Source organism: Silurus aristotelis, assembly GCF_946808225.1.
Source record: "Silurus aristotelis genome assembly, chromosome: 19".
In the NCBI taxonomy this organism is placed as follows: domain Eukaryota; kingdom Metazoa; phylum Chordata; class Actinopteri; order Siluriformes; family Siluridae; genus Silurus; species Silurus aristotelis.
The window spans coordinates 20,366,840-20,391,755 of record NC_139592.1 but is presented as its reverse complement, the minus strand read 5'-3'; the positions used below and the strand labels follow the sequence as shown (position 1 = coordinate 20,391,755).

At 36.6% G+C, this 24,916-nt stretch overlaps 2 protein-coding genes across 3 annotated transcripts in view; one reads left to right on the top strand and one right to left on the bottom strand.

Annotated features, from left to right (window-relative positions):
• Window positions 1–352: 352 nt before the first annotated feature.
• olfml3a (olfactomedin-like 3a) lies at window positions 353–7,090 on the top strand. Its single transcript, XM_083521185.1, has 3 exons — window positions 353–675; window positions 2,857–3,142; window positions 5,152–7,090. The coding sequence occupies exons 1-3, from the start codon at window positions 559–561 to the stop codon at window positions 5,940–5,942; spliced, it is 1,194 nt and encodes a 397-aa protein (XP_083377311.1). The 5' UTR covers window positions 353–558; the 3' UTR covers window positions 5,943–7,090.
• A 2,432-nt stretch (window positions 7,091–9,522) lies between these two features.
• Window positions 9,523–24,916, bottom strand: part of syt6a (synaptotagmin VIa) — a 76,957-nt gene continuing 61,563 nt past the window's right edge. For both annotated transcript variants that reach the window (XM_083570706.1, XM_083570707.1), the window contains exons 4-7: window positions 16,883–17,003; window positions 15,022–15,193; window positions 10,684–10,834; window positions 9,523–10,214 (exon numbers count right to left, since the gene is read on the bottom strand). In XM_083570706.1, coding sequence (XP_083426832.1) covers window positions 10,143–10,214; window positions 10,684–10,834; window positions 15,022–15,193; window positions 16,883–17,003 — 516 coding nt within the window. In that variant the 3' untranslated portion in view covers window positions 9,523–10,142. The remainder of the gene's footprint in view (window positions 10,215–10,683; window positions 10,835–15,021; window positions 15,194–16,882; window positions 17,004–24,916) is intronic.

Genomic DNA, 24,916 nt, shown 5'->3' with positions numbered 1-24,916 from the left:
TTATTATTATTATTATTATTATTATTATAATAAGTTTTTTAATTATTAAACTTGCCACAATGCGTTTTCTTCCAAGCGATGCTATCTAGGCTACCGTTTATCTCCTTGCATCCTTCTGCCAAAAATAAATAAAGAAAGAAAGGCAGGATGTTGATCACATGATGAAACCAGAAAGCAATTTAGTTTCCCACAATTTTACTGACATGGTTTAGCTACATGATTGTATGTTTATCGTTTTCCTCGCACGTATTTAAAATGACAAAACCCTGTATAGGGTTAATATTTGAAACAGAGCTTGGTACATTGGACACAGCTAGAGGCCGTAGATTCATGGCTCCTCCTTCAGCTTTTAGGAAAACATTCCAGTCAAAGAAGAGAGCCAGAGAATAAGAAACTTCAGCAGTTGTTCCTGTTCATGGTCACTTCTTTGATCATTTCTGCAAAGATATACATCTCTAGGGTTTGTGCCTAGAGCAAACTGCAAGGGCATCGCAAACATTTTTCAGTCCTGGGGCTGCACGAAGACAAGTTTAAAGGTGTCCCACATCTGAACTCACCATGAAAGCAGGCTTCTTCTTTTCTGTTCTCCTCAGCCTGCTTGCTCAGCTCTCTCAGGCCCAGTACCAATACCAGAACCTGATGAACTACCTGGAAAGCCGAATGGCTGCTTTGGAGGTAAGAGAGTAATTGCCAGATGCCAATCACACTTATCTCTAAACATACCAAACGGAAGCTTGTATATCTGCTGTCTGTAATGACGTTATTTTTCCAGGTAATTCATTTCTCTCGAAAATCCATTTGGACTTAAATTTTCTTCCTATTCTTTCAGAATTTATCAGTGAGTAAATTACTATGGAGGCACCGTCTAAAAGAAGTATAAACAGAATTAATTGACCGTGCTGTAATTAGCAGTGCATACACACTGAATGGAAAATTTTCTGCCTTAAGCATTTTTTGAACCACTTTACGCATGTATTATTTTTTTTAACTATCCAGGCTCTTTAGTTGGTTTTTAGAATTGAAAACTGCATGTTAAATATTTAATTAAAATAAAAATGGATCATTTATGTGTGGAAGTATTATAAGTAAAAAAATAAAATAAAACATTTTACCTGAATAAAAAAACCAAAAAAAGCTAACATCCATGTGGAAAATCTATGCAATCGATTTTGGATGTATAAATGTTTATTTAAATAAATAACGAATTAATGCATCCCGATGAACAATTTTATTAAATCTAATTTCGTTCAGAAGGTTTGTAAAGCAGTTCCATAGATATTAAAATGGCAAATAATCTGAGGAGTAACACAAGAATGCTTTATGTTCATTTAGAACAATGGTCTAAAAATGATTTATGCCTGTGAGACCTTTGAAACCACGAACGAAAGGGTTAACCGATTTATTACAACCGTTTTAAAAAACAGCTGATAAACCTGTGAAGAAAAGTGGTTTAACACTGTTACAGACTGCCAGTGTGATGCGCAGTGCTGCATTGACCAACAAAATCCCATTCCACACCAGACGCAAGTGCTAACCTCAGCATATTTGTTATCAGTGAAATGGAGCACATCCTTCCTTATGCATTATTTATAATCCGGACGTGCAAATTATAGTATGCACATTGCATACAGTTTGCATACTACAAACAATTCTGACACTTGGGTAACAATATTTTTTCAAACACCAATAAAAATACAGTTTTATTTCCAATACTGTTAACTCATCTTCTAATGTGCCAATATAGAGAACAATAATTACTGCACTACATAGATTAAACCTCCTTGCTCTAGTATTTGCTCAATCAATATATAATTCCACTTCTCTCTGCCTCAAAGGGAAGTAACATTACCTGATAATCATACAGCAGCGATGACTTCGTTCAACTCCGATAACGATTGGCATAGGAAGCGCTCATCATTTACCAGTGGTTGGACAAGTTCGTAAATTCTTCGTACCAATGCATCGCACATTAGGATTGATTCTATCAGCCACCTGGTGTGGATGGAATGATTTGGGAAATGGCCAAAGGATTAAGGGAATTATCATGTTCCAATGGTGGCTGGATGTGCTATTAGAAGGGAGGGTTAAAATCTAATCTTAATCAATAGCATTAGACACTGAAGCCATTAGAGATGAGCAATGAGTTATCTATCAATGTCTCGTCAACGGCATAATGAGGTGTAGGGCAAAAAAATGGCAATTGCACAAAACACACACACACACACACACACACATATATACAGACTCACACACAAACCTAGCCACCCGCAGGCATCCTTGTAGTTAGATGTGTTTTGTGTCATGCGGTGGAATCAATAGCAGAAGCAGGGTGAAATGCAAGTCTTTATAAGAGGCAAGGTTCAGGTGATCAGCAAACATTCTGGCTGACAAGGACCGTAATCAGGAACCAGGAAACGGGACAAAGACTCAAACCTAGGAATAAATCATAATATCAATGCTAGGTTCAGGAAAACAAGATACACTTAGCTATATTTCGCATTATATACTATGTATGTGTGTGTAATCAGGACGTGTATTCTGTATTATATACTGTATTCCTAAGCAGTTCTGTAGGCCAGTGTAAAAGCTGCAGTTCATGCTTGGCCATAGCTTTTGTCTTTTTTAGATTTCCCCTTTTCAGATTTCAACTGCAAGCCAGAATGCCTTTATTTCTTTTCAATGAGATTTTAATTTCCATAAACCTTAAACTCCACCAATTGAATCCTAAATAAATGTGCACCTATGCAACTAAAACAGACAATCAGACATTATGTGTGTCCTAAAACAGGTCCCATATTGTGAAAAATGTTTTTATGTCACAGCATCTCATCAACATTTTTGTTTGTTTGTGTCCAGGAACGTATTGCATCATGGCAAGAGCAGAACAACCGTTACAACACTGACCTGAAGCAGTTCAAGAATCAGGCTGCAGATCTGCTGCAGAAACTGGGCAGTGAACATGAAAAGCTGCGAGAGGAGCTGGAGGGAGCTGGGGTGCGGGTGGACCGAGTTGAGAAAGAGATGGACTACATCGAAACCAAATACCCACCAAAATCTTGTGTTAAAGCGGTGGACAAAATGCTGGAACAAAAGCCTGTGACGAAGGAAAGGAAGAAGAAGGATGAGTTTTTTGAGATTTTAGGTAAGGTACTGCAAATGGAATTGAGATAAAGAGATCTTCGGATGTGCATCATCATCATCAAGCTGCACAAGATCACTTAATCCTGGTTACATTATAAAGCAGGAATTTCTTGAAGCTACATCAAATTCCTATTAATAAGATGCCTTATCTTGTAGTGGTTTGTTTTACACTGCTACTTTTGACAAGAGCTTGTGCAGATCTTTTAACGGCAAACACCCACTTTGTCCAATTCACTTTTTTTTTATCACTTCCATGAGAAAACCAGAACGATCTATGGGATGTCTTAGGTAAATATTTCATGCAAATTGCTGCAACAGATGCTGCAATGGTTCAAAGAGTGTGACCGGTTTTTGCCAGTTTTGCACAGTATGCTACAGAATGTACAAGTGCTTTGTTTGATCTGCTGAATTACTTTCCTACATCCAGGTGCATCTGGGTCACCGACCCCTAAATTGAAGAGAAGCCAAAATTCTAAACATCTTTTTACATGAGAAATGTTCACATGCTTTCCTCATTTTGTTTTTCATCCTCTATACCAAGCTTAGTATAATCCCATTATATATCAGGAGATAAATCACATTTTCAATTTTCCGCTATGCTGTAATGTTCTTATAGTGAAGCTAGAACAAATGCTAATTTACTAAGGCCAGACCAGAGGTTTGTTACATAGGGGAATATAGTTCCATTTATATACTCTATAATTTTTGTGTGCTAAATATTTTTCACATCAGCAGCTTTCCAACAGCTTTCTCATTCAAACTTCTGAAGAACAAATTAAAATAAAGAAATCCAGACCCATTCTGGTATTTCCTGCACAAATTATTATTCATTACTCAATTCCATACAGCCTGGAAAGAGTCCATTAGTATCTGTGAGTTAGTTTGTTCTGGCACGTTGGTTATTTTGAGGAACAGGATCATGGCTCGGAGCATCGCCGGCCAGTCCACAGGTCAGATGAGGTTCTGTTCAAACTCAGCTCATATTGAAAAAGTCCTCTATCATGTACAGAGAGCTGGATCATTCCATCTCATGATGGATGTTCTGTTCCTCTAGGCTGCAATGTCTTATTGATTTCAGGACAAAGCAAAGACGACGTCTGCAGCTAAACCAGACTATTTCCTTAAGATGTAAGTTCACTTTTTCCCTCAAAACTGTCACAAATCACTTGAAATATGACACCTTTAAAACAGCTAAAGGCTTTTGCAGTCCTCTAAAATTTTCGGAAGCATCTAAGCTGTGCTCTATAGTGACCTTAAAAATAAAGGCTTTTCAGGACTTGCAAGCAACACCTAGCTTTCAGGTCGGTGAGAAAAAAAAAAGTAGAAAAGGCTTGGTATAGAGTGGTAGATAAATGCCCTCTTATGATAATTTTTAGGGCTGCATCTATACTACTTTCACCTCGGCCTAATTTCCATTGAGTTGACAGCTTCTTTTTTTTCTCGGTAGTTGTGAGTAAATATTTCTAGGAAGCAATTTTTTGTGTGTTATTGATTCTGACTGCAGAATTTACTACCTCAGGCTAGATGTGTTTTCCTCCAGGTTGAAGTTTTCCTTCAGGTACATCCTGGCCTGGAATGTTCTGAATAATTTGTTTAGGTAAATGTTATTTCTGAAGCATTTCTTAAAAAAATTCAACAATTGAAAAATACAGATCTTTATATTGCATACTTTTTGTGTATATTTTTTTGTTTGTTAAAGCTAATTTATCATTTTTTGGAATTGGTGTAAAAAAAAAAAAAAGATGTATCTGTACAGATGAGTCTGTATCTTACTAATTTCTGTATTCAAGTGCATTTGCTTTAGTGTGGTAGTATGGTGGTTAAGATGTTTGAAATCAAATCCCAGCACTGCAAAGTTGCTGCTCCTGAGCCCTTAATCAAAACCTTTAAGACTAACAAAGTGATAATGGGTAAATCTATTTCAGTGACTACAGGATTGAAATACATATACAGGTTGGTACTATAAGTTTGGCACTGCACACTGAGGGTAATTAATTTGTTTCCTCACAGTTTGCGTCGACATCGTGTCAAGTATCCGCGCCATGAAGATCGTGAAAAGGCTGGGCAGCACCAAAGGAGCTTGGACCAAGGATTCCAGAACAGCAAAGGTCTACGTCTTTAATGGAACTTCTGAGGACACTTTGTATGAGTTCAGCTCAGTAAAAAAGCTCTCTGCATCATCTGGCATGTCCAAAGGCAAGCAGATAACCCTCCCTATGGCATGGAATGGTACAGGCCATGCTGTCTATGATGGCTTTCTTTACTATGTGACTGAGAGATCAGAATTGCAAGTGATCAAGTTCCATCTGGAGAACAGCTCTGTGGTGGACAGTGCTGTGCTTCCGGTACAGGACAAGTTGTCAGTGTACAGTTTCAATCCTGAGACCATGGTGGACTTGATTGCAGATGAGGAAGGACTTTGGGCATTGTACACTGTTGGAGATACTATTAACCTTGCCAAGATGGACTCTGATACACTGGACATCGAGCAAATGTGGGAAACATCATGCTCCAGGAACAATGCTGAAGCAGCATTTTTTGTTTGTGGCACACTCTACGTGGTCTACAACACTAGACCCCCCAGCCGCTCCAGAGTTCAGTGTGTATTTGATGTTAATGACATGGTAACCCCTGGAGAAGCCCCACTTGTCTACTTCCCTAGGCGGTACGGAGGTCACTCAAGCCTGAAGTACAATCCTGTGGAGAAGCAGGTCTATGCCTGGGATGATGGATATCAGATTCTCTACAGGATGGCCCTGAAGAAGAAGCTCTGGGCCATAATGCCACCTCCAGAGGAATAACTGCAGATGCAACGAGACTACTAAGAAAAACCTGACCAAAAAGATTGTACACAAGAGTATACTTACTGTATCAACACAACTTTAAAAATGTAGAACTTTTGAATAGCTCACACAAGTTAAATATGAAAATCTGACCGTATGTTGAGGCGAAATGCAAAATCAGTGCCTAATATGGTGTTACAGCTATTTTCAGTATTTTTAATAGAAATTTCTAGAAAATGCTCCTAGGATGGGTAAAACAATACATAAATAAATACAATTTACATACTTCTCACTGAATATTTGTTTCATAAAAAAGCTATTTAAATATTTAGGCACATAATTATCAAATTTTGGCTTCTTATTGGAGGAGAAAAGTGTAGACTTTCGGTCTAACAATTTTACTTCAATCAATATAGTATTCCAGCTGTTATTTATTGGTATAAAACGTTTAATAATTTTGGCTTGTGATTTGTAAAACAACAAATTTAGAAAATGCTTCGGACTATTGCTTGATGGACCCCACACTTGGAGAACAATGGTTCTAGGGTAACGTAAGTTTAGGTAAGGTAGCCAGATTGAAAACCTCATGCAGACAGTGTTTATTGAATGACATGCATCCAACCTGGGAAAAAGGACATATGAAAATGTCTCTATCTCTAATGTATCTATAAATGTCTCAAGACTTGTTTGCAATACCAGTTAAGACTCAATTCTCATTGCGATAAAGTATGACAAAGCAGAAGGACTGAAACGACTCATCTGACAACTTTATTTCTGCTTGTATGAAATAGAAGAACAGTTGTTCAACAGTTTTCTTACAAGTACAAAGTAGCCATATAAAATTGGAAAGTTGATCAATTCACAAAGGAGAGGAAAAAAATAAGAGGTTCATAAACCGCACACACCAGAAAGTAATTTGTACCCATTTCACAGATTCCACCTACAACAGTAACAGGTTGTGTCTATAGTGCCGGGGCCTGAGGACATCAGAAACATGGTTCGGTACAGGTAGGAATCAAAAACAGTACATCAATTTGTCAAGTCATCAAACAGTTACCTGCAGTTATTCACCAAAATGTTAGATCTATTTCTTAACATAGAAACATGTAAACCTCAACAGCTGTAATGTATGATGGCTAATAAAGGAGGTTTCATATTCTAATTAATATCTACTTTTAAAACAATGATGTTATTTCCAGGGATTGCAATGGAAAGTCATTTAGGGAGTTCAGTCCACATGTGTTTATCACTTGGAGCTCTGCCGCATAAGTTATGTCCACTGAAAGCCTCAATGAGTGAGTCCTGATTTAAAACACACTGCTGCACTGAGATGCCTTCCGGAAAGCATCCAAAAAGAAAATGTCTTTTGACTCTAATGAAGTTTCAATGTCTTCTTTACTCTAAAGGTTCGATTTTGAAGCAAAGAAGGACATCTAGATTGACTTGTCTTCACACATAGGGCACTAAACCTAATGTGTATCTACATTATGGTGTAGAACATAAACGTGCTGGCTTGGAAAAACCTTTATATGGCAAAACCCTGATATTTTCTCACATATACTCCTCAAATGATATGCACATGTTTTCCCCTAAGCCCAAAAAAAGCTTTTTTTGCAGACCTGCCAACCCTGAAAAGCAATAACATGCTTGCTGAAGTCAGGGATTTTACAGTAACCACTAGATGCATGGGATCAAAACCCCATTTTTTAAAAATCACTTTTTAATTATCATTACATTTTAGTTTGATTTGTAAAGCATTAGATTTGGCACTTCATTATATTTTTATGGAACTCTTTCATAGGAAATGTCTCTTTATATCCTGTGTCTTCTATAATAAATTGTCAAATCTAAAAGTTATCAGTTTTATTTCACATTAATGAGCTAAAAAAAAAAGGCGATTTACATTTTCAAAAAGTGAGAACGTGTCATTAGAGCAAGAAAAATAACATGAGATTAACAGAGATTAGATAAGAACACACTTATCAATAAGCAAAGGAAGAAAAGGGGCAAAGCTAAAAGAAAGTCAATTAACTGTCATTCATTCATTCATTCATTCATTCATTCATTCATTCATTCATGTCAATTTTTACTAAGGAAAAAAACCCAAAGCTTGCTCTTTATGGCATAATTTTAAGTGATAATTTATAGCAGTAACAGTCTATTTGAAGGTCCTAGGGTGAAGAAGATTGGCAGGTCTGTTTTTGGTGGTTTACCATAAATTGGCTGCAGCAACATCTGATGGTTTTTCCCAGAATGCCACACAAATAGCATCATAACATTGTATATTACAGTCAAAACAAGAAGAAAGAACGTCAGTAATGGTGTTAAAATGTGAAAACATCAAATCACAAAGACAAATATAGGCTTGATTAGATTCTTAGGTTTTGAACAACAACAAGAAAATTACTTGATTGGACGATGTACAAAACGATATATTGTAACGAATCCAACCATTAGATTTTAAATGGTTTTAAATTGAATATATATATATATATATATATATATATATATATATATATATATATATATATATATATATATATATATATATATATATATATATATATATATATATATATATATAAATTATTGTTATGATGTTTGTTACCATTTCACAAGAAATGCCATTGGACATCTGCCTCATAGTTTTAATCACACCATAATATAACAGCTTTAAAAATGGATTGGCTACATTAAATGTTGTGTGCTAGGTAGACTGTGTAACGGAGAAGAAATGCCGCTCACTTTTAACTGCAAAAGTCCCAATTATTTCAATTTGCCTTTGCCAGCATCCATCTTTTTCATTGTGTGCTCCTTTTTTTCCCCTTCCTTGTCAGGACGAGCATTTCGAAACTGCTGTGATCCGCATTTTTACAGAGGGAAGGAATCATAAAAGGAACTCGTCAGTGTAAAAAAAACCGTGTTTGTTAAGCGCGACACATACAGTCAACAGCCAAGGTATTATAGCCATAATGAATAAATATCTCGTATGTACGTGTAGAGCACTTGTTGGTAAACTGCTGGAGTGCACAGCGCCTTCTGAGGAGTCGAAATGGCTTCAAAAGTGTTAGTGTTATGTGTGCAATTCGCTTTTGAGAGACCCTAATTCACACTTGATTTATAATTGCCGCACTGTAAATCTAGAATAATTTGTTATATATGTATATATTATACGTGTGTGTGTTTTGGTGTTTCATTTTGTGCTCCAAATAGACCACGCTTAGAAAAGGTTTATATTGATGACCTTATATACACTTCATGTGCCCTTGATGTTCAGGTATAAGACCTGTTTGAAACGAACATGGTGGCTTGTTGATAAAATTACAGCAAAAAAAAAAAAAGAGTAATATGAGTTTCCACTATTAAACTACATCTTTAGCAGAAATGGAGTTCGAAAAATACAGAGAGACTACTGAGAACATGAGTACTAACATACTGACCTACAGTTGGTAACTTAATGAATTTGAACAGAGATAAAGGTATAGGTTTCTATTCTATCATCCACCAATAACACCAAGCCAATCTTTAAAATATCTCTATTTGGAGACAGTAAGGAAAGCGCACTTGAGAACATTGTGCTCGGCCGAAACGCCTCTCGTTTTGTTTTTTTAAAGACAAAATGAACACAATTCTGTTTACGACATCAATAAAGCTCAGGACAGCGATTGTAAAAGTCTCGACAACATCAGTGTTAAGTCAGATTTTCCTTCCCAAAATAATATGGAGAGGTTTTTTCATATATAATAGCTGACAATTCATTTTCCTCCTCTACTGTTATCACTTCTCACTGCCTTAGATTGAGTCCCTTTTTCCGTTTTGGCTTGAATCATTCTTCCTTTCACTGCTCAGACACTCTCATAGATAAGCTCTTTAGTTTTTTTTTTTTTTTTTTCCTCCAACCAGCGAGCACTGAGTAATGTGATCATCTTGCAAAGGAAAACTTCAACCTCTTGAAGTGATGTTTCCGATAATGCCATGGTCAGCTTTCATCCACCTTTTGAAGGCAGAAAAAAACTTCTTCTGCTGCACCGAAAAAGGCGTCACGCTTCATGAAAGATTTGTGCACAAGGCCTCAGAGAGCTGGAGAAACCAAGGAGACCTGAAGATGGCAGGGATTTTTACGTTCTGGTTTTGTTTTTGTTGCTTTTTTTTTTCTCAGGCACACAGACAGACAGCAGGAAAAGGGAGCCAGGTCTTCTGGGTCACATGTGTTTCCATTCAAGGGCTTGCAGGAGCTTTGGGGGAAGGGCATGAGCCCTGACTGTCAAAACTAGCCGTCCTGGTTTTCCACTGGAAAAAACGAGAACATGGGGAAAGTAAGCAAGTTTTAAAAACGATCACCACACCATTCACTACACGTATAAATAGCTGACTCTGAGAAGCGCACAAGAATTCCAATGTACATGTACTGCAATGGAATAAACTTGGAACTTGCAAGATGCAGAACACATACGCATAATGCACTAGTGATTTATTAAACATTAAAGAAATCACTGTTTTACAAACTTTTTTTACAGGATGGGTCGTGTTTATATATTAATATATAATAAAACATTGCACACAGTCTCTGAATTATTCATTGCAAGTCATCTTCAAAGGCACCAGGCATGGACTGAATCATAATGACCCAAGGTGTTTTTTTTGGACCATATTATTCCCACTGATTATTCCCTACCACCCTTCCAAATCCAGGGCTCCACTAGATTTAAATGAACCTATAGTATTTTCCACCAAGGAAGCTAAAAAAAAGGAGGCAAACCTCTTTTTCAGATTTCTTGGGCTCCAGCAAGGGGTGCCAGTGTGCAATGGGTTTGCGTGGGTACGCCAGCATCTCATTCCAGTGGTCTCTGCTGAGGCCCTCGGCTTCGCACCCGACACGGTTCACACCAATGATCTCGTTATGACCCACCCTGGTAAAAGGAAAAACAGGGTGTACACAACATGGGTTATATGTATACCAGTTATTTTTATTATATCATTTAGAACATAAAGCATGGTGGTGGTTTATAAAAAAAAGGCAAATTTCACATTTCTGTTGTCTAAGAAGATAGCAGTCTATCTATCTATCTATCTATCTATCTATCTATCTATCTATCTATCTATCTATCTATCTATCTATCTATCTATCTATCTATCTATCTATCTATCTATCTATCTATCTATCTATCTATCTATCTATCTATCTGTCTATGGAGTCACTTGTGCTCATCATAAAAGCATTTCTCGTTGCTTTGAACAAATTGCGATTACTTTGTTATATTCATTTCATTGATTGTGAACAATTGTCTGTTGTTTCCTACATTATCAACTGTTTATGTCCTGTTGATTAAAATATATTATACTGGTTCTCAACCCCCAAAACATCTCAGCATCAGTTCATTGCATGAGCCATCAAATGGAAAATGGTTAAACCAGTTGTCATAATCTATCAAGCTTATGTAATGTGTACATTTGTGTTGTTGAAATTCATAGATGCAGATGACACAAGAAATTCAGCCTTGTGCATTTTCAGTCATTGTAATCCACACTGTGGTTTACATCAGAAAATAATGAAACCTTGCACTTTGCAACCTTGCATCATACTGACCACATGCCTAAACATTCACACAAATACCTTTGAGAGATGAACAAAGGATTTTGAGAAAAGTACAGGCTTTTGCAAGCACAATAATCCATTGTGATTTGCTGTTTGTACTAATTGTTTAAAAAAAAAAAAAAAAAAAAGCCCTTTCTGGTTTGCAAATATTAAGAATGATTCGAGAAATGCTCCAATACAACTGAGAAAAACTGTAAACTCATATTATAAGATTTATAGTTCTATGGCCTCTACAGCCCTATAAATAATTTCATTATATAATTAATTATATAACGCCTTATATAACATTAAATGTTGTGAATGCAGTATAAAAAAGGAAACAACATATTGCTGTATAAATAAGCTGTGTTGCCATGTTTCTTTTCCAAAATAACCCTGTCAAATGCTCTGATTGGTCAGAAGGTGGTTTTCTGTAGTAACAACGACTTTTATGGCAGACGCTTAACTTTTTTAATAAGCACTGCTGGAAGGAGTCTTCAATATCAGCTTTTTTACAGTCAGAGTCCAAATTGAAGTTTTCTAGCATTGGGGAAATCTTCAGGGTTAAAGGAAGAAGAGACAAAACGAGGATGGTGGTGGAACAAATATTTACAGGTACTATAATGAAAGTAGATGACAAGAGCTTACTTCCTTTAAAGCCATTCCACAGCCAAAATGATATCGTTATTAAGAAATGAATTTCGAATTATTAATAAAAATGGCATATTTATTTCTGGATTCATCTAACATTTTTCCTTCACTTTTAACTATGCGACCCAAACCTGTTCCAGCATGACAATCCAATGGCCTGTGCACAAAGCCAACTCCATGAAGATATGCTTTACATGGGTTGGAGTGAAAGTGAAAGTTTTGACCTTGAACGTACTGCATCACAAGCCTTGTCACCTCACCTATACCAGTAACTGACTTTACTAACACTCACCTTATTACTGAATGAACCCAAATCTCCACAACCACACTTCAAAATCTAGTGAAACAACTTCCCAGAAGAGTGGAGGTTATTGTACCAGCAAATGGAGACTAAATGTGGAATGGGACATTGAAAAAGCACATATGAATCTTACACCGACCAGGCAAAATATTATGATGTTATGACTATGAACGGTATGTGAATAACACTGAATGTCTCTTTATCATGGCAGCTGTTAGTAGGTGGAATATTATTAGGCAGCAAGTGAACATTTTGTTTGCAAAGTTGTGTTTGAAGCAGGAAAAATGGGCAAGGGTAAGGATTTGAGCGAGTTTGACGAAAACTTCAGCTCTTGTGGGCTGTTCCCGGTCTGATGTGGAACAGTGGTGAACCGGAGACAGGGTCATGGGTGGCCAAGTGTTGTTGATGCCGAAGGCCGAAGGCTGATCGGTGTGATCCGATCCAACAGACGAGCTCCTGTAGCTAAAATTACTTAGGAAGTTAATGCTGTTAATGTTCAATGGGTCAGAACTGCTTTGGCAGCAAAAGGGGAAACCAAAACAATATTAGGCAGCTGGTCATAATGTTATGCCTGATAGGTGTATGTCAGACAAAACAAACCTGTATAGTGTGTAAAACGTTTGTATGTGATGATTATTTGTAGCCTTGAGAAAGTCAAAGATTGAGAGAAAGTAAGAGAGAGAGAGAGAGAGAGAGAGAGAGAGAGAGAGAGAGAGAGAGAGAGAGAGAGAGAGAGGAAGAGCGAACTTTTTCATTTCATTTTCTATTAACCAGAGACCTAGGGTCATTTCGAGGTTCAGAATGTGCTGTTGGGACTAAAAGTGGATTGGATGGCACACAGACAAATATATATTTGTGCATATATAGTGTATATGTCCTATAAAGTTATGTACATATTAATATAATCTCTTATTACCAGAACACATTATAATGCTGTCTACTGTAGACTTCATGCATATGTTCCGTTATCACAAAACTACATTTAATTCTATTATCAGTTATTCACCAATCATCCAATTTATTTTATTTTTTTTGCTGTGTGCTATACTTACTCAAGTCCAAATATCACACAAACAGCACTAACATTTCAAGCTCTTTATAAACAGAGACTCCCTGTGACTACCACTACCTTCTCCTGACCTTTTCCTCCAAGCCACAATGTGAATGTCTGTGTCACTTTCTATTTTTCTCTCTGGCACACCACCTCTTTCTGTGTTCTCCCTTTGAATCTGCGACATGTGACGAACACGTTGCCGAGCAAAACAAAAACGAAAGGTCAGAGCACATGTTCAGTTTATGGTTGCGTGCTCGAAACTGAAAATGTACAGCTTATTCACCATAAGGACATTATCAGGCTTGCGGTGGATAAACGGGGTAATTTTGCCTATCTAGGTCAAGGACTATAATTCTGACTTAATCAAGAGATGTTTTGATGTGATCTGAACTGATATTATCCAGAGGACCTTGAGGACTATGAGAGATGCAGAGATGTTTAATAAAGCAATTTTTTCCTTTTCATTTTAGCCATTTTCTAGGTAATTGAAGCATTACCTATAAAAGGGCTAAAATGATCTCCAAGACATTTACTCCTACTCTTAAAACTTCATTTTAAAACTGGCTCATTTCCTTTAGAAATGGGGGTTCAGGGGACATAGCCAGGGGGTCTGAAATGTCATAACAGCTAAGTATTATAAAAGTATTATCAGTATTATCACTAACATTTACTATTGTGTCCTAGTTATTAGACTATTTGACAGGGCATTTGAATTGAATGGGTTGAATCCAAAACTCGAATTCAAAAACCAGTCATTTATAATGATACCAATTAGGATTTCATGTGTTCTGTCATTGGAAGGTTCACGAATAATGTGAACTATAGTTTAAATAAATGTGATTGACAAAATATTTTTATACGCTTTTAAAAAATCTCGTTGTTCAACCAAAATATTCCTCAACATGCATAATGTTTCTTTGGCAACTAAAATTGCTGTAGGCAATAATAAAAAAAACTAATTATTGCATTTGTCATTAATAAATGACAATACTTTTGTGAAACATCCATGAGACATGTTCTTGTTATGAAACCCCATTTCATCAGAAGCCCCTGAAGTTACATTTTGTGATGTAAATTTGTGTCAGTGTAGATTAAAAAACTATGTATAAAAGCTATAAAATAATACAAAAAATTTGGAACCAGAAAGAACAAACTAATTTTTCTTGAAAAATCTCACCAGGCGGGAAACACACTGACAATGGAGACTTCTTCCATGCAAAGTTCAATTAACATTTCCTCAATGAAAACAATTATTTAGGTTTTTCTTTTAATAATCACTTTTTAGAACAAACTCATTAACGTAAGTCAAACTTTTATAAATCAACACCTTCTGTTATTACATGTTAAACATATATGCACTTATATAAACCTTTTTTTTTTACTAAACACTGCTGAATGCAATACTTTAATAGCAATACTAACTAACCTTTACAACCCCAGTCATAATAAAAAAATTCCAGATATACAAAATTCTCGACCATGAACCCTGAATTGGAATGAGTTGGCATTTACATACAGGTCGTAGTCCATGACGGAGATGTGCAGGCTGACTTGGTCCATGTTCTCTGGGGGGATGTCAAAAATGATGGCTTCATTGTATGTGGGGTTGAGTGTATTCTTTTTGATGGTGGTCTTCTTCTTTTTCAAACGTTTCCCATCACAAATAAGAGATACTTTCACATATGGATCTGTGCAAACACAGGGATTATAACCGTGAAAAAATCTAATTAGCAAATCGATTTCTGTGGCAACCTCTTTGCTAACGGCTGGTATTCATTTTTATAGAGAAATAAAAAAAATAAAAAACACTTGCTATTGTTGAGGAAACAAACCTAGAGCTAAACAGATTTTAAGCCAATTAAACTGAAACAACCCAATGTAAAACGCAGTATATAGACAAAAGTATTGGGACAGAAATATGTAGTTCTCCTGCAAACTGTTACCACAAAGTCAGAAACACCTGATTGTATTAGATGTCTTTGAATGCTAGCAAGTGATTTTCCCTTTACTTGAGCTAGAAGACGCAATCCTGTTCCAGCATGATAATGCCCCTGTGCACAAAGCCAGCTCTATAAAGATATGGCTAGCATGGGTTGGAACACTTCCTGGGACGAAATGAGGAAGAAACTTTGAGAGGAACCAGTCTCAAAAGAAAGCCCATCCTTATTTGGGTATTATTACAGTACAGTAGTCCAATTACTGATTACTGTATAGGATGTTTTGCTAATACTTCTAAAATGTCTGAGCATAGGCATGTGTTACAGTTTTTCTCAGTTGCTTTTCGAGCATTTCTTAGATCACAAATGAAATTCTCAAAACTGCTCGTTTAACCTCCACATCATGGAGTGAATTGTGCACATCATAAAAGCATTCCTACATTAGCAATTTTGTTTGTCGTTTTGATCAAAATATATTATACTGGTTTTACCTGAATAGTTATCAACTAGTTCCCTAAAACAGGTCAAAGGTGAATGGAAATAATTCAACTATGTGGAGCAGGAGGTCCAAAGGACTGGATTTTCAGTAAGAAGGCTACCACTTTAAAATTTGCTTTGTTAGACTACTGATAAATCAAATTAATATTCAGAGAGTGATGCGGCTGAGATTTAGTTCTTTACTGATCCCAGCCGTACAACACAATCCACTATCATTATTGCATACTGATTTCCCAAAGTTACCGATCAGTGGGAGATTTGTACAATTTATTATTTTTGTGCATCAGTCAGGCGCAAAAACTACTCCCGGCTCGAGCGGAACAAATTGGATAGGGGATGTTTGACTCAGACATTGAATGTGCTTTAGGCACATTCTAATAGCTCGGGTTTACTGCACGTGACTTGAATCTGCCAGTGACATGAAACATTAATTTTTTTTGTCAGATATCGCTGCTATTAGTAACCATTATGTATAATGAGATGTTTCATTTTTACATTTATTGCTTCGAGCTCACGTTGAATGCCACTGTATTTGATAGTAAGACATAGGTTTAATGATGCCGGACTGGCAAAATAAAATTTGACCTATATCTATCAGGTTAATAAAAAATTCATAGGAAACATACATTATATACACTGCAGGGACAAATATCTATGACTAAATCTATGTAAATAGATTGTAAACTCAGGGACTGATGTAGATTAGGTGGGGTGCTCTATTGTAGGCCACTGAAGATCTTCCACCCCAACCTATGTAAAGCATATCTCCATGGAGCTGGCTTTTGTGCACAGCGACATTTGGGTCTCCAAATTAAGGTAAATTGAAAATGTAACGTGACCGCAATGTAGTGTGGCTATTTAATTCAAAGTAAGGTTTAATCGACATAACGCAATACTTTTCAAAAAGGGGAACTATATAAATTTTTTAAAAGAGAATACTACCTGAATAGCCTGTGATGTCCATTGCCTTGAGGTTCCTGCACTTGATAACAGTGAGTGTTAATCTCCCAGCTGTAGGCAAGTAGCATAGCGAGAACATGATCTCCCCAAGGTCCACGCTCTCCTGTCTCACACACACACACACACACCCACACACACACACACACACACACACACACACACACACACACACACACACACACACACACACACACACACACACACACACACACAAACACAATGTCAGTGTGCTAAAAAAAAATCAAGTTGTGGAAAAACTGAATGAGCAGGAAAAGTCTGAGCTGACTCAGTGAGCATGATGAATACTGACTTTTTTTTTTTAAACCAAGATTTTTTTCCTTTATAAAACAAGCTCACAGCAAAATCATGTCCATTCATTAAAGCAAAGCAGAAAAGCAAATCTCATGCACATGACAACTTTAATAAAACACAAAAATATGCTATTCAGCTCATGCAGAATGATTATTATTAGGAACGTAGAGATCCATTAAGTAACATTGGCCTGGGAAAATTCACATGTTGACATTTTCTAGCATATATATATATATATTTTTCTAGTTTTTGTGTCTGGTTATCACCAACAGTTGAATAAAGAAGAAATATTGCACTGTGACTGTGGCTCAGAAAAATTACAGACATTTTGTCTGCTGGTATCAGATTACAAAATGAACTAATTAGGCTTATGTCCATTTCACTAGAGTAAAGAGTAAGGGTGTAAACCAGAAAACACACAATATAATGCAATGTCAATTCTTCTATTCTTACTCCTATCTCTTTCCTTTCTCCAGAAATACTTGACTAATCCTATGGTTTACTTGCAACTGCTGAAAATGGTTTCCCATGAACAGTTTGAAGGTTTACAGTAAGAGCTTCCTGAGAATGGTTAAACTCAAAAACTATGAAGGTGGATCTGGACTAAATAATTAATATAAACAGTCTGCTTCAATAGCTTAAGGATGCTAAATCCATGTCTCGAGTTTTACACTCGAGTCTCCGTCATTGAACAGTTGATAACTGTAACAACGATTGAGCCGTAGTGAATGGACATTCGATAATTACACGGATGTGGATTGGGTAGATGAGTCTGGTTCCTTTCAAGGGTTCTCCTTTTACCACTGGCTCATTCATTAAGGATAAACTTTTAGGGTATAAACTTAGATGGACTGATTTATACATTTAAAAGTTATATCAGTAATCTGTTACATTTTATAAACCTGCTTTGAGACAACATTTATTGTTAAATTTGCTATACAAATAAAATTCTATCAAAAATGTAATATCTGATACCACTGAATCTGCTACCATACAAAGCGAACCATAATGCAACAATCTGATATTCGACAGTGCCACTGAATTTGTTACAATATGTTAAGGAATTGAATTCTTATGACAATTCAATATTTGACCTTCCCCCTAAACCTGCTACAACAAGAGACTATTTTGATTCATATATTTTAAAGTGGTAGCTCAGTGGCTAAGGCTCTGGATTACCGATTGGAAAGTTAAGGGCTCAAGCCTTAGCATTGCCAAGCTGCCACTCTTGGTCCCTTAAACAAGGCCCTTAATCCTCTATGCTTCACAGGAGCTGTATCATGACCGCTCCTTCGCTCTGATCCCAGCTTTGAAACATCAATGGGATATGCAAAAAAAAGTAATGTCCATGTGACCAGTAAATATCTCTTTCTTTCTTAATCATACCATTGAATCTATTACAACACAATACGGTTAGACTAAACCTGCTTCAATACAAGACAATGTAAATACAAATGTAAATAAACCATACCACTATATCTGCACTGGTTCAATGCCACTTATAATGCAATGATTTGATATTTGATACCACTGACTTCTTCCCAATACAGGGAAAAGATATTATTTTAATTCAAATGAGAGCATTTTAGTATCTGATGATACCCCTGACTCTACTATTCAACTTAAGACAATCTTGATTAATAAGAAAGTCATTTGATATTAGATGATACAACAGAATCTGCTCTGATATGATGTCTTAAACTGAACACTTTAGTTGAAAAATATGACCTTTCTATCGTTCCGATCATCAATTACGTGGAAACACTTGATCAAAGCATGACATTCACAGTCTTTCTCTACACGGTGATAGTTTAGGCATGAAAAGGCTTTGGGAAAGATATGTATACTTGCTTGTTAATATCTGACAGGCTTTTCCAATCTGCCATGAAAATAATTTTGCAAAAATAAAATGTCTTCATTTTCCAAACAGTGGAATATGAGCTCTGGCTCCCAGGGGAAAAGATTAGATCTTTTAGTATTACGTCTGAATTTTGGCAGGTAACAACCGCTTGTTTAAGTGTTGCTTTATAATTCAGAAGTTGATTATTTCCTGGTTTACTTGCCATATTTCCTCGTTTATTGACTTCAAGTAATCAAGAGGGTAGTTTCATTAGGGTAAAAGTAATGCTGTTGTTCGCTTTTGATTATGTTGGATTTTTGTTAAAAAAGTTGTGAAATTCAAATCCCTGCATGACCAAGATACCGCTCCTAGGCCCTTAAGCAAGACTTTTAACCTTAAATGATCAGTTGTATAAAAAAGGAGGAAATCTGAAAAAAAATAAAAAATTGTTTAGATTATATTTTTCCACCTCACCCACTTTGAACACAGGAATATGATGGTATGTACTAGGGATGTGCATCTCCACTACTAAGGACATAATGCTATGCAATTCAGTATGATTCAGATAGTTCGCTTTTATTATTTTATTGCTTCAGACAGACAGCAAATCGTAAATTTTCTTAAGTACCTTATGACATCTAACACATGGCCCCTTTCACAAACAGGACTTTGTAGTGCAAAAAAAAAGTAAGAAAAAAAATGTAATAACACCAGAAGTTTTTTTTTCTGTTCTGTCTCCAGGAAGGTGCAGCTCTACCTCTGCCATGTTAATCTGTATTCTATGTAACTGACCATGTGTCTTGAAACAAATGCTAACTTGTGTCTGATGCACACTTTTTCGAACCGATGCCTCACATTCCAAGTACAAATGATTTCTTCTACTAGCGATTTTTTTTTTTGGCCATGACTCATGACTTGTTATCAGGCGAAGGCTCTGTCTCATTTGCTTCATAAACACGTTCCTGTAGCCAAGTATGCTTGTTTCTTTGTCAGATACCCTTTGAAACTGGGAATAATTTGGCGAACAGACCTAAGTTTGAATGTTTCTGTAGCTATGTGATTAGGACCTGGGAAACATTATAAGTAGGTATCTGCAGCTGATAGCTCATCACTTCTGACTGTGACTTTAATAGGCCTGTGAGTCACTGCTGAGGTCTGAGTGGTGGGCTGTTTGGACAGATTCCGCCACCCTGGCCAATTAGCTGTTATACCTCTCTAAGAAAAGACGCCACCCCAACTGGGTGCTAATTATCCATCAATACTGCTGAACTTCTCTGACTTTTTGGTCACTGCCTCTGCAGGTTAGCAATCATTTCCTCAACACTTTTCCGAGGCCAAAAAAGAGACAACCCCCCCCCCCCCCCCCAGACCTGTCAGTGATAGCTTTAGACGCCAAGCCCACCCAGGCCTGTTTCAATTCAAAGCATGTAAGTTGAAGTGGAAAGGACTGTTATTTAACCAAAGTGCCTGAGTCAGTCTCATCCTGTCCACAGCATTAAGACTGGCGGAAACGCTAATCACTTTAAATGAGCCGGCTAAGCCTCTCAGGGAGGGACAGGGGCCCTGACTCTTCTCCTGCTGTGGCTTAGCGTCGATCCGCACGCAAAGTTGATTTGCTGGGAGCTCTAATGTGTGTGCAATGATGCTGTTACAAGCTGCTTGAAGAAAGAACAAATAGTCACGCTTGAGAATTACTTGGTCAGAAAGTAACACTAAGTACACTTTGTTTGAGGGAATGGGGAGTTACCGGATATTAAAGTCTACTACATCTGATTTATCATGAGGTTCGAAGCTAAAAGAGAATGCGTGGGCAAGTGTGCTGCAACAATCAAGAACTTTGCTTTGGCACCATTTCCATGTTTAATAATTAACTAATTAATGAGACCAAGAACTAAACAACTGCCTTTCAAGCCATACCCACAGTTAAACACGATACCACATCTAATATATAAACAGAAGCGATGGTAGAATCCACTGATTCACATCGGCATAAAAGTTAACGGTGATGCATCGATTTCGAAAAGTGTGTATCAGATACAAGTTGCCATTTTTATTGTGATGCAGCGTTTCTAGCATAGATGCATTGGTAAATAAAACAATTTATTTATATACAATTTTAGTAGATTCGCTCAAATTTAATTATTTATAAAGTCACCAGTAATTTGTGAACGATATTTTATATGTAGATTGATTGGAATCTGAAAAAGAAACAAGCATACTTAGCTACAGGAACATGTGAAGAACGCAAATGAAACAGAGCCTTTGCCTAATAAAAAGCCATGAGTCATGGGCAAAAAAAAAACCCTAGTAGAGGAAAACATCTGTACTTGGAATGTGATGCATCAATTTAAAAAAGTGTGCATCGGATACAAGTTGCCATTTCTATCAAAATCCATTGTTTTTAACATACAGTATTTGCATCGGTAAAAAGCGATTTATTTAGATATCATTATTAGTAGATGCGCGATAAATGTATTATATGGAAAGTAACCAATATTTTCTGTATAATTGGATTTCTCCTCTCTAATCAGTTTCTCGAGCGTGTTCTCTCAGCACCACTGCTGCTATCTGAATGACGTGTAACAACACTACAAAGACTGAGGCGTGTTCTGAGAGTCACATAGAATATAGATTAACATGGCAGAGGTAGAGCTGCACCTTCCAGGAGACAGAACCTGACCAATACAAGAGAGATCGGGTCAAATAATATTTGGGACGAAGCCCAGGATGCTCTAGTGAGCATATTTCTCCAGTTTTGTAGTCATTAGATTGGCTCCCTGTTACATTCCAGATTGATAAAAAAATTTTATGCTGACCTATAAGGCCCTACATGGTACAGCACCTCATTACAACTGTCTGCACTCCTAAGCGTGATCTCCGCTCCTCTGATTCTGGTCTTTTAGCTGTTCCTTCTACCCGATTACTTTCTATGGATGATCAGACTTTTTTGCTTCCATGCACCAAAACTTTGGAATTCTCTTCCTATTGACATTGACATTGACGTTTTTAAATCTTACTGTTTTTGTGATGTATCTGTGATGTTTACTTTACCCCTTTATTTTATTTTATTATTATTCTTTCAATTCTATTTTACATTTTTATGTTCGAAAATTGCTTTTAGATGTAACTTTTAGGGGCGCTATATAAAATAAAGATTATTATTAAATAAAGGTTTTCCTTTCAGTCTTTCACCATATCAGCTTGAAGGCTTTGTGCTTGTTGTTTTTGTTCCTAAAAGAAATGTAAATATATAAAAACTCCAACTCTATAAATATTCTGAGGGACCACCTGCTAAGGAATCTATCTTTCCGTATTTTTACATTTAAAATGGCATGCATTCTCATAATCTCTTGCTACACATCGACACTGTCATGCAGTTCTGAGCGTTGTGTTTCAGATTTCGATTATCACACTTGCTTGTTTCTCTGCAGTCCCCAGACAGCTTTAAAGATACTTTCGAGTCAAACGTCTGCTTTCTTTATCTGCTTTCTTTAAAAAAAAAAACTAAATGTATTTGTAACATTTCAATTCTTTCTTAAAATATACAGTAAAATGCCACAGTAATTCAAAAACAATTTATATATATATATATATTGTCTAAAAACAAAAACCTTTTTCCAAACCTAATTTGTAAAAATGTCTTCACTCCCTCTGGAATTTTCCTCAAAGGATTGAAGCTTTATAGAATCCAGTCATCTACTGGTGACTTTCAGGTTTCCTTCAGTCCATTCCGTTATATAATTCCATAATTCTATATATAATTATAATTATGTGTGTACATTGTGTGCCTGAATAAAGAAACAAATCAGCATGCTGGAAAGGTGGATGCAAGTATTTCAAATTATAACCACCAAAACCTAGGAAAACCCACATCATAAAGAAATATACTAAACAACAATACAAGAAGACTGGGAACTTAGCTGACATACATATGGAAACATATGAATATATCAACAAAAGTTTGCCAAACACACACCCAGAAACTTAAATAGGTGTGCTAATGTTGCTTCTGGCAACAAGGAGCAGGTGTGCAGGATTTGTGGCATGTGGCTATCATATTATGTGTAGGGGCTGATGCGTAAATATGTCTAGTGCTGATTTTGGAATTGAACAACACTGAACCGTGAGCTTATCATAATAAAGCTAAACTAATCTTACATAATGCAACGCCCAAAAGAAAACTAAATTAAGTGAGAAAGACAACATTCAAATGGCGCTTGTTAAATTGGCACCATTTCTTTTTGCCACCCACATCGAAATTGCTGCTCTGTGTTGCACGTTTACATCGAAACCATATTGTCTGTCTGTGGCTTTGGCAATTGTATACTCGATCAGTGCAAGATATTTTATTCTTTTAGGCGACTCTAAAGTAGGACAGTGCACTCCGATTTGTAATGACTGCTGTGTACACACATAATGGAAAGTGACAACTGTGTTTTTTCTTCCCTTTGTTTTGTTTTGAGTGTTGATAGAAAATGCCCTGAGCCTGATGCCATAAGAGAATTGTCCTTTGAGCCTTTGCAGGGGTCTAAAATGCCAAACGCATTAGGCTTTCCAGCTTGTCAATGCGCTAATTTGTGATGAAACAGTCAATGTAATGAACATGAAGCCATTTCAAAGCTGTCTGAAACCCAGCATTCTGCTGGACTGCGTGTCTTGTTAAATCCCTTGCATCACTGCTTCTTCTATAATTAAATCGAGGGAAGGTTTTTTTTTCCTTCCTGTCTCTGCTAGCATCAATTACTAAGCATGTAAAACACCAGAACAATTACTGCCACTGAAACGGTAATACGTCCGTCTAGAAATAGAGTTTTTTGTTGTTGTTGTTGTTGAAGGCAAATCAGCCTAAATGTTGTGCTTGTCCTCAATCCACGCCCCACAGAGGAACTCACGATGGCTGTGAGTTACTTTGATTTGTCCTTCAGTTCTTCCCATTGAGCGACTAATTGAGTGTAAAACGGCATGTTGTCTTAAACGTCCGCCAGAGCAATCTCCAAGATAAATGTTAGCATGCGTTGTTTGCAGTCTCGGAATCACTACCAAGGAAATGGACCTCTGAGTCACAGGTGGGATTATTTATGATTTTTCTTGAGGATTTTTTACACTCTCTCAAGAGAGAAACATTACGGAACTGTAGTTTACTCTGTCCTGTGGTATCTGTAAGAATATTTTCACTGCCTGTCAAAAGTCTGGAAATTCCTAACCTTTTATGGTTTTTGAGAAACAAAATGTGAAACAAACTAGGTCATTTAACGATATTCATTTCCATCAAACTGCAACCTTTGGCAATAGCGGTAGGTTTTGAACAAAATAGGTCCAACATGCTAACTCATTATATACATGCAGGTTAAATTTTGTTCAAATTGTGAAAGCAATACTAATCCAAAATGGCTACTTCCACTACCTGGCAACTGAACTGTTTTCTGATGAACTGGATCACAAGGACAGAAAAAAACAACTAGCAAAAAGCACCATTGACATGGCAAATTATTTCAGCTAAAGGTTTGGAATAACTAACTACAGGTGGTCCCTGATTTACAATGGTTCATCTAATGATTTTTCGATCTTAGGATGATGATAGCGATACGACAAAATTGTAATAATATTTAAAGTTTTGAGTGGCAGTCAAACGTTGCAGCGTATATGTGGTAAGATACGTTTGGACGCTGCAAGGATGTGCATAGATTAGCTGAATTAGGACTGAATTTCACACCTTTTTTATACAGTTCAAATTTCCTTTTTCTTTCAGTTTGAATTTCCCAGATTTTTTATTCTGGTTTAAAGACAATAGCTTGAGTTTAGAAGTGCTGGTCTGGATGGTATTGGAAAACCCAGCCTCTATTGCAGTTACATTTTGAACAATC

What these genes read in the sequence shown, in the direction of transcription:
- olfml3a (XM_083521185.1), top strand. Translation starts at nt 559, where the DNA reads ATGAAAGCAGGCTTCTTCTTTTCTGTTCTCCTCAGCCTGCTTGCTCAG. An exon ending in GCCGAATGGCTGCTTTGGAG is followed by an intron (nt 676 to 2,856) that starts GTAAGAGAGTAA and finishes GTTTGTGTCCAG; the next exon opens with GAACGTATTGCATCATGGCA. An exon ending in TGAGTTTTTTGAGATTTTAG is followed by an intron (nt 3,143 to 5,151) that starts GTAAGGTACTGC and finishes GTTTCCTCACAG; the next exon opens with TTTGCGTCGACATCGTGTCA.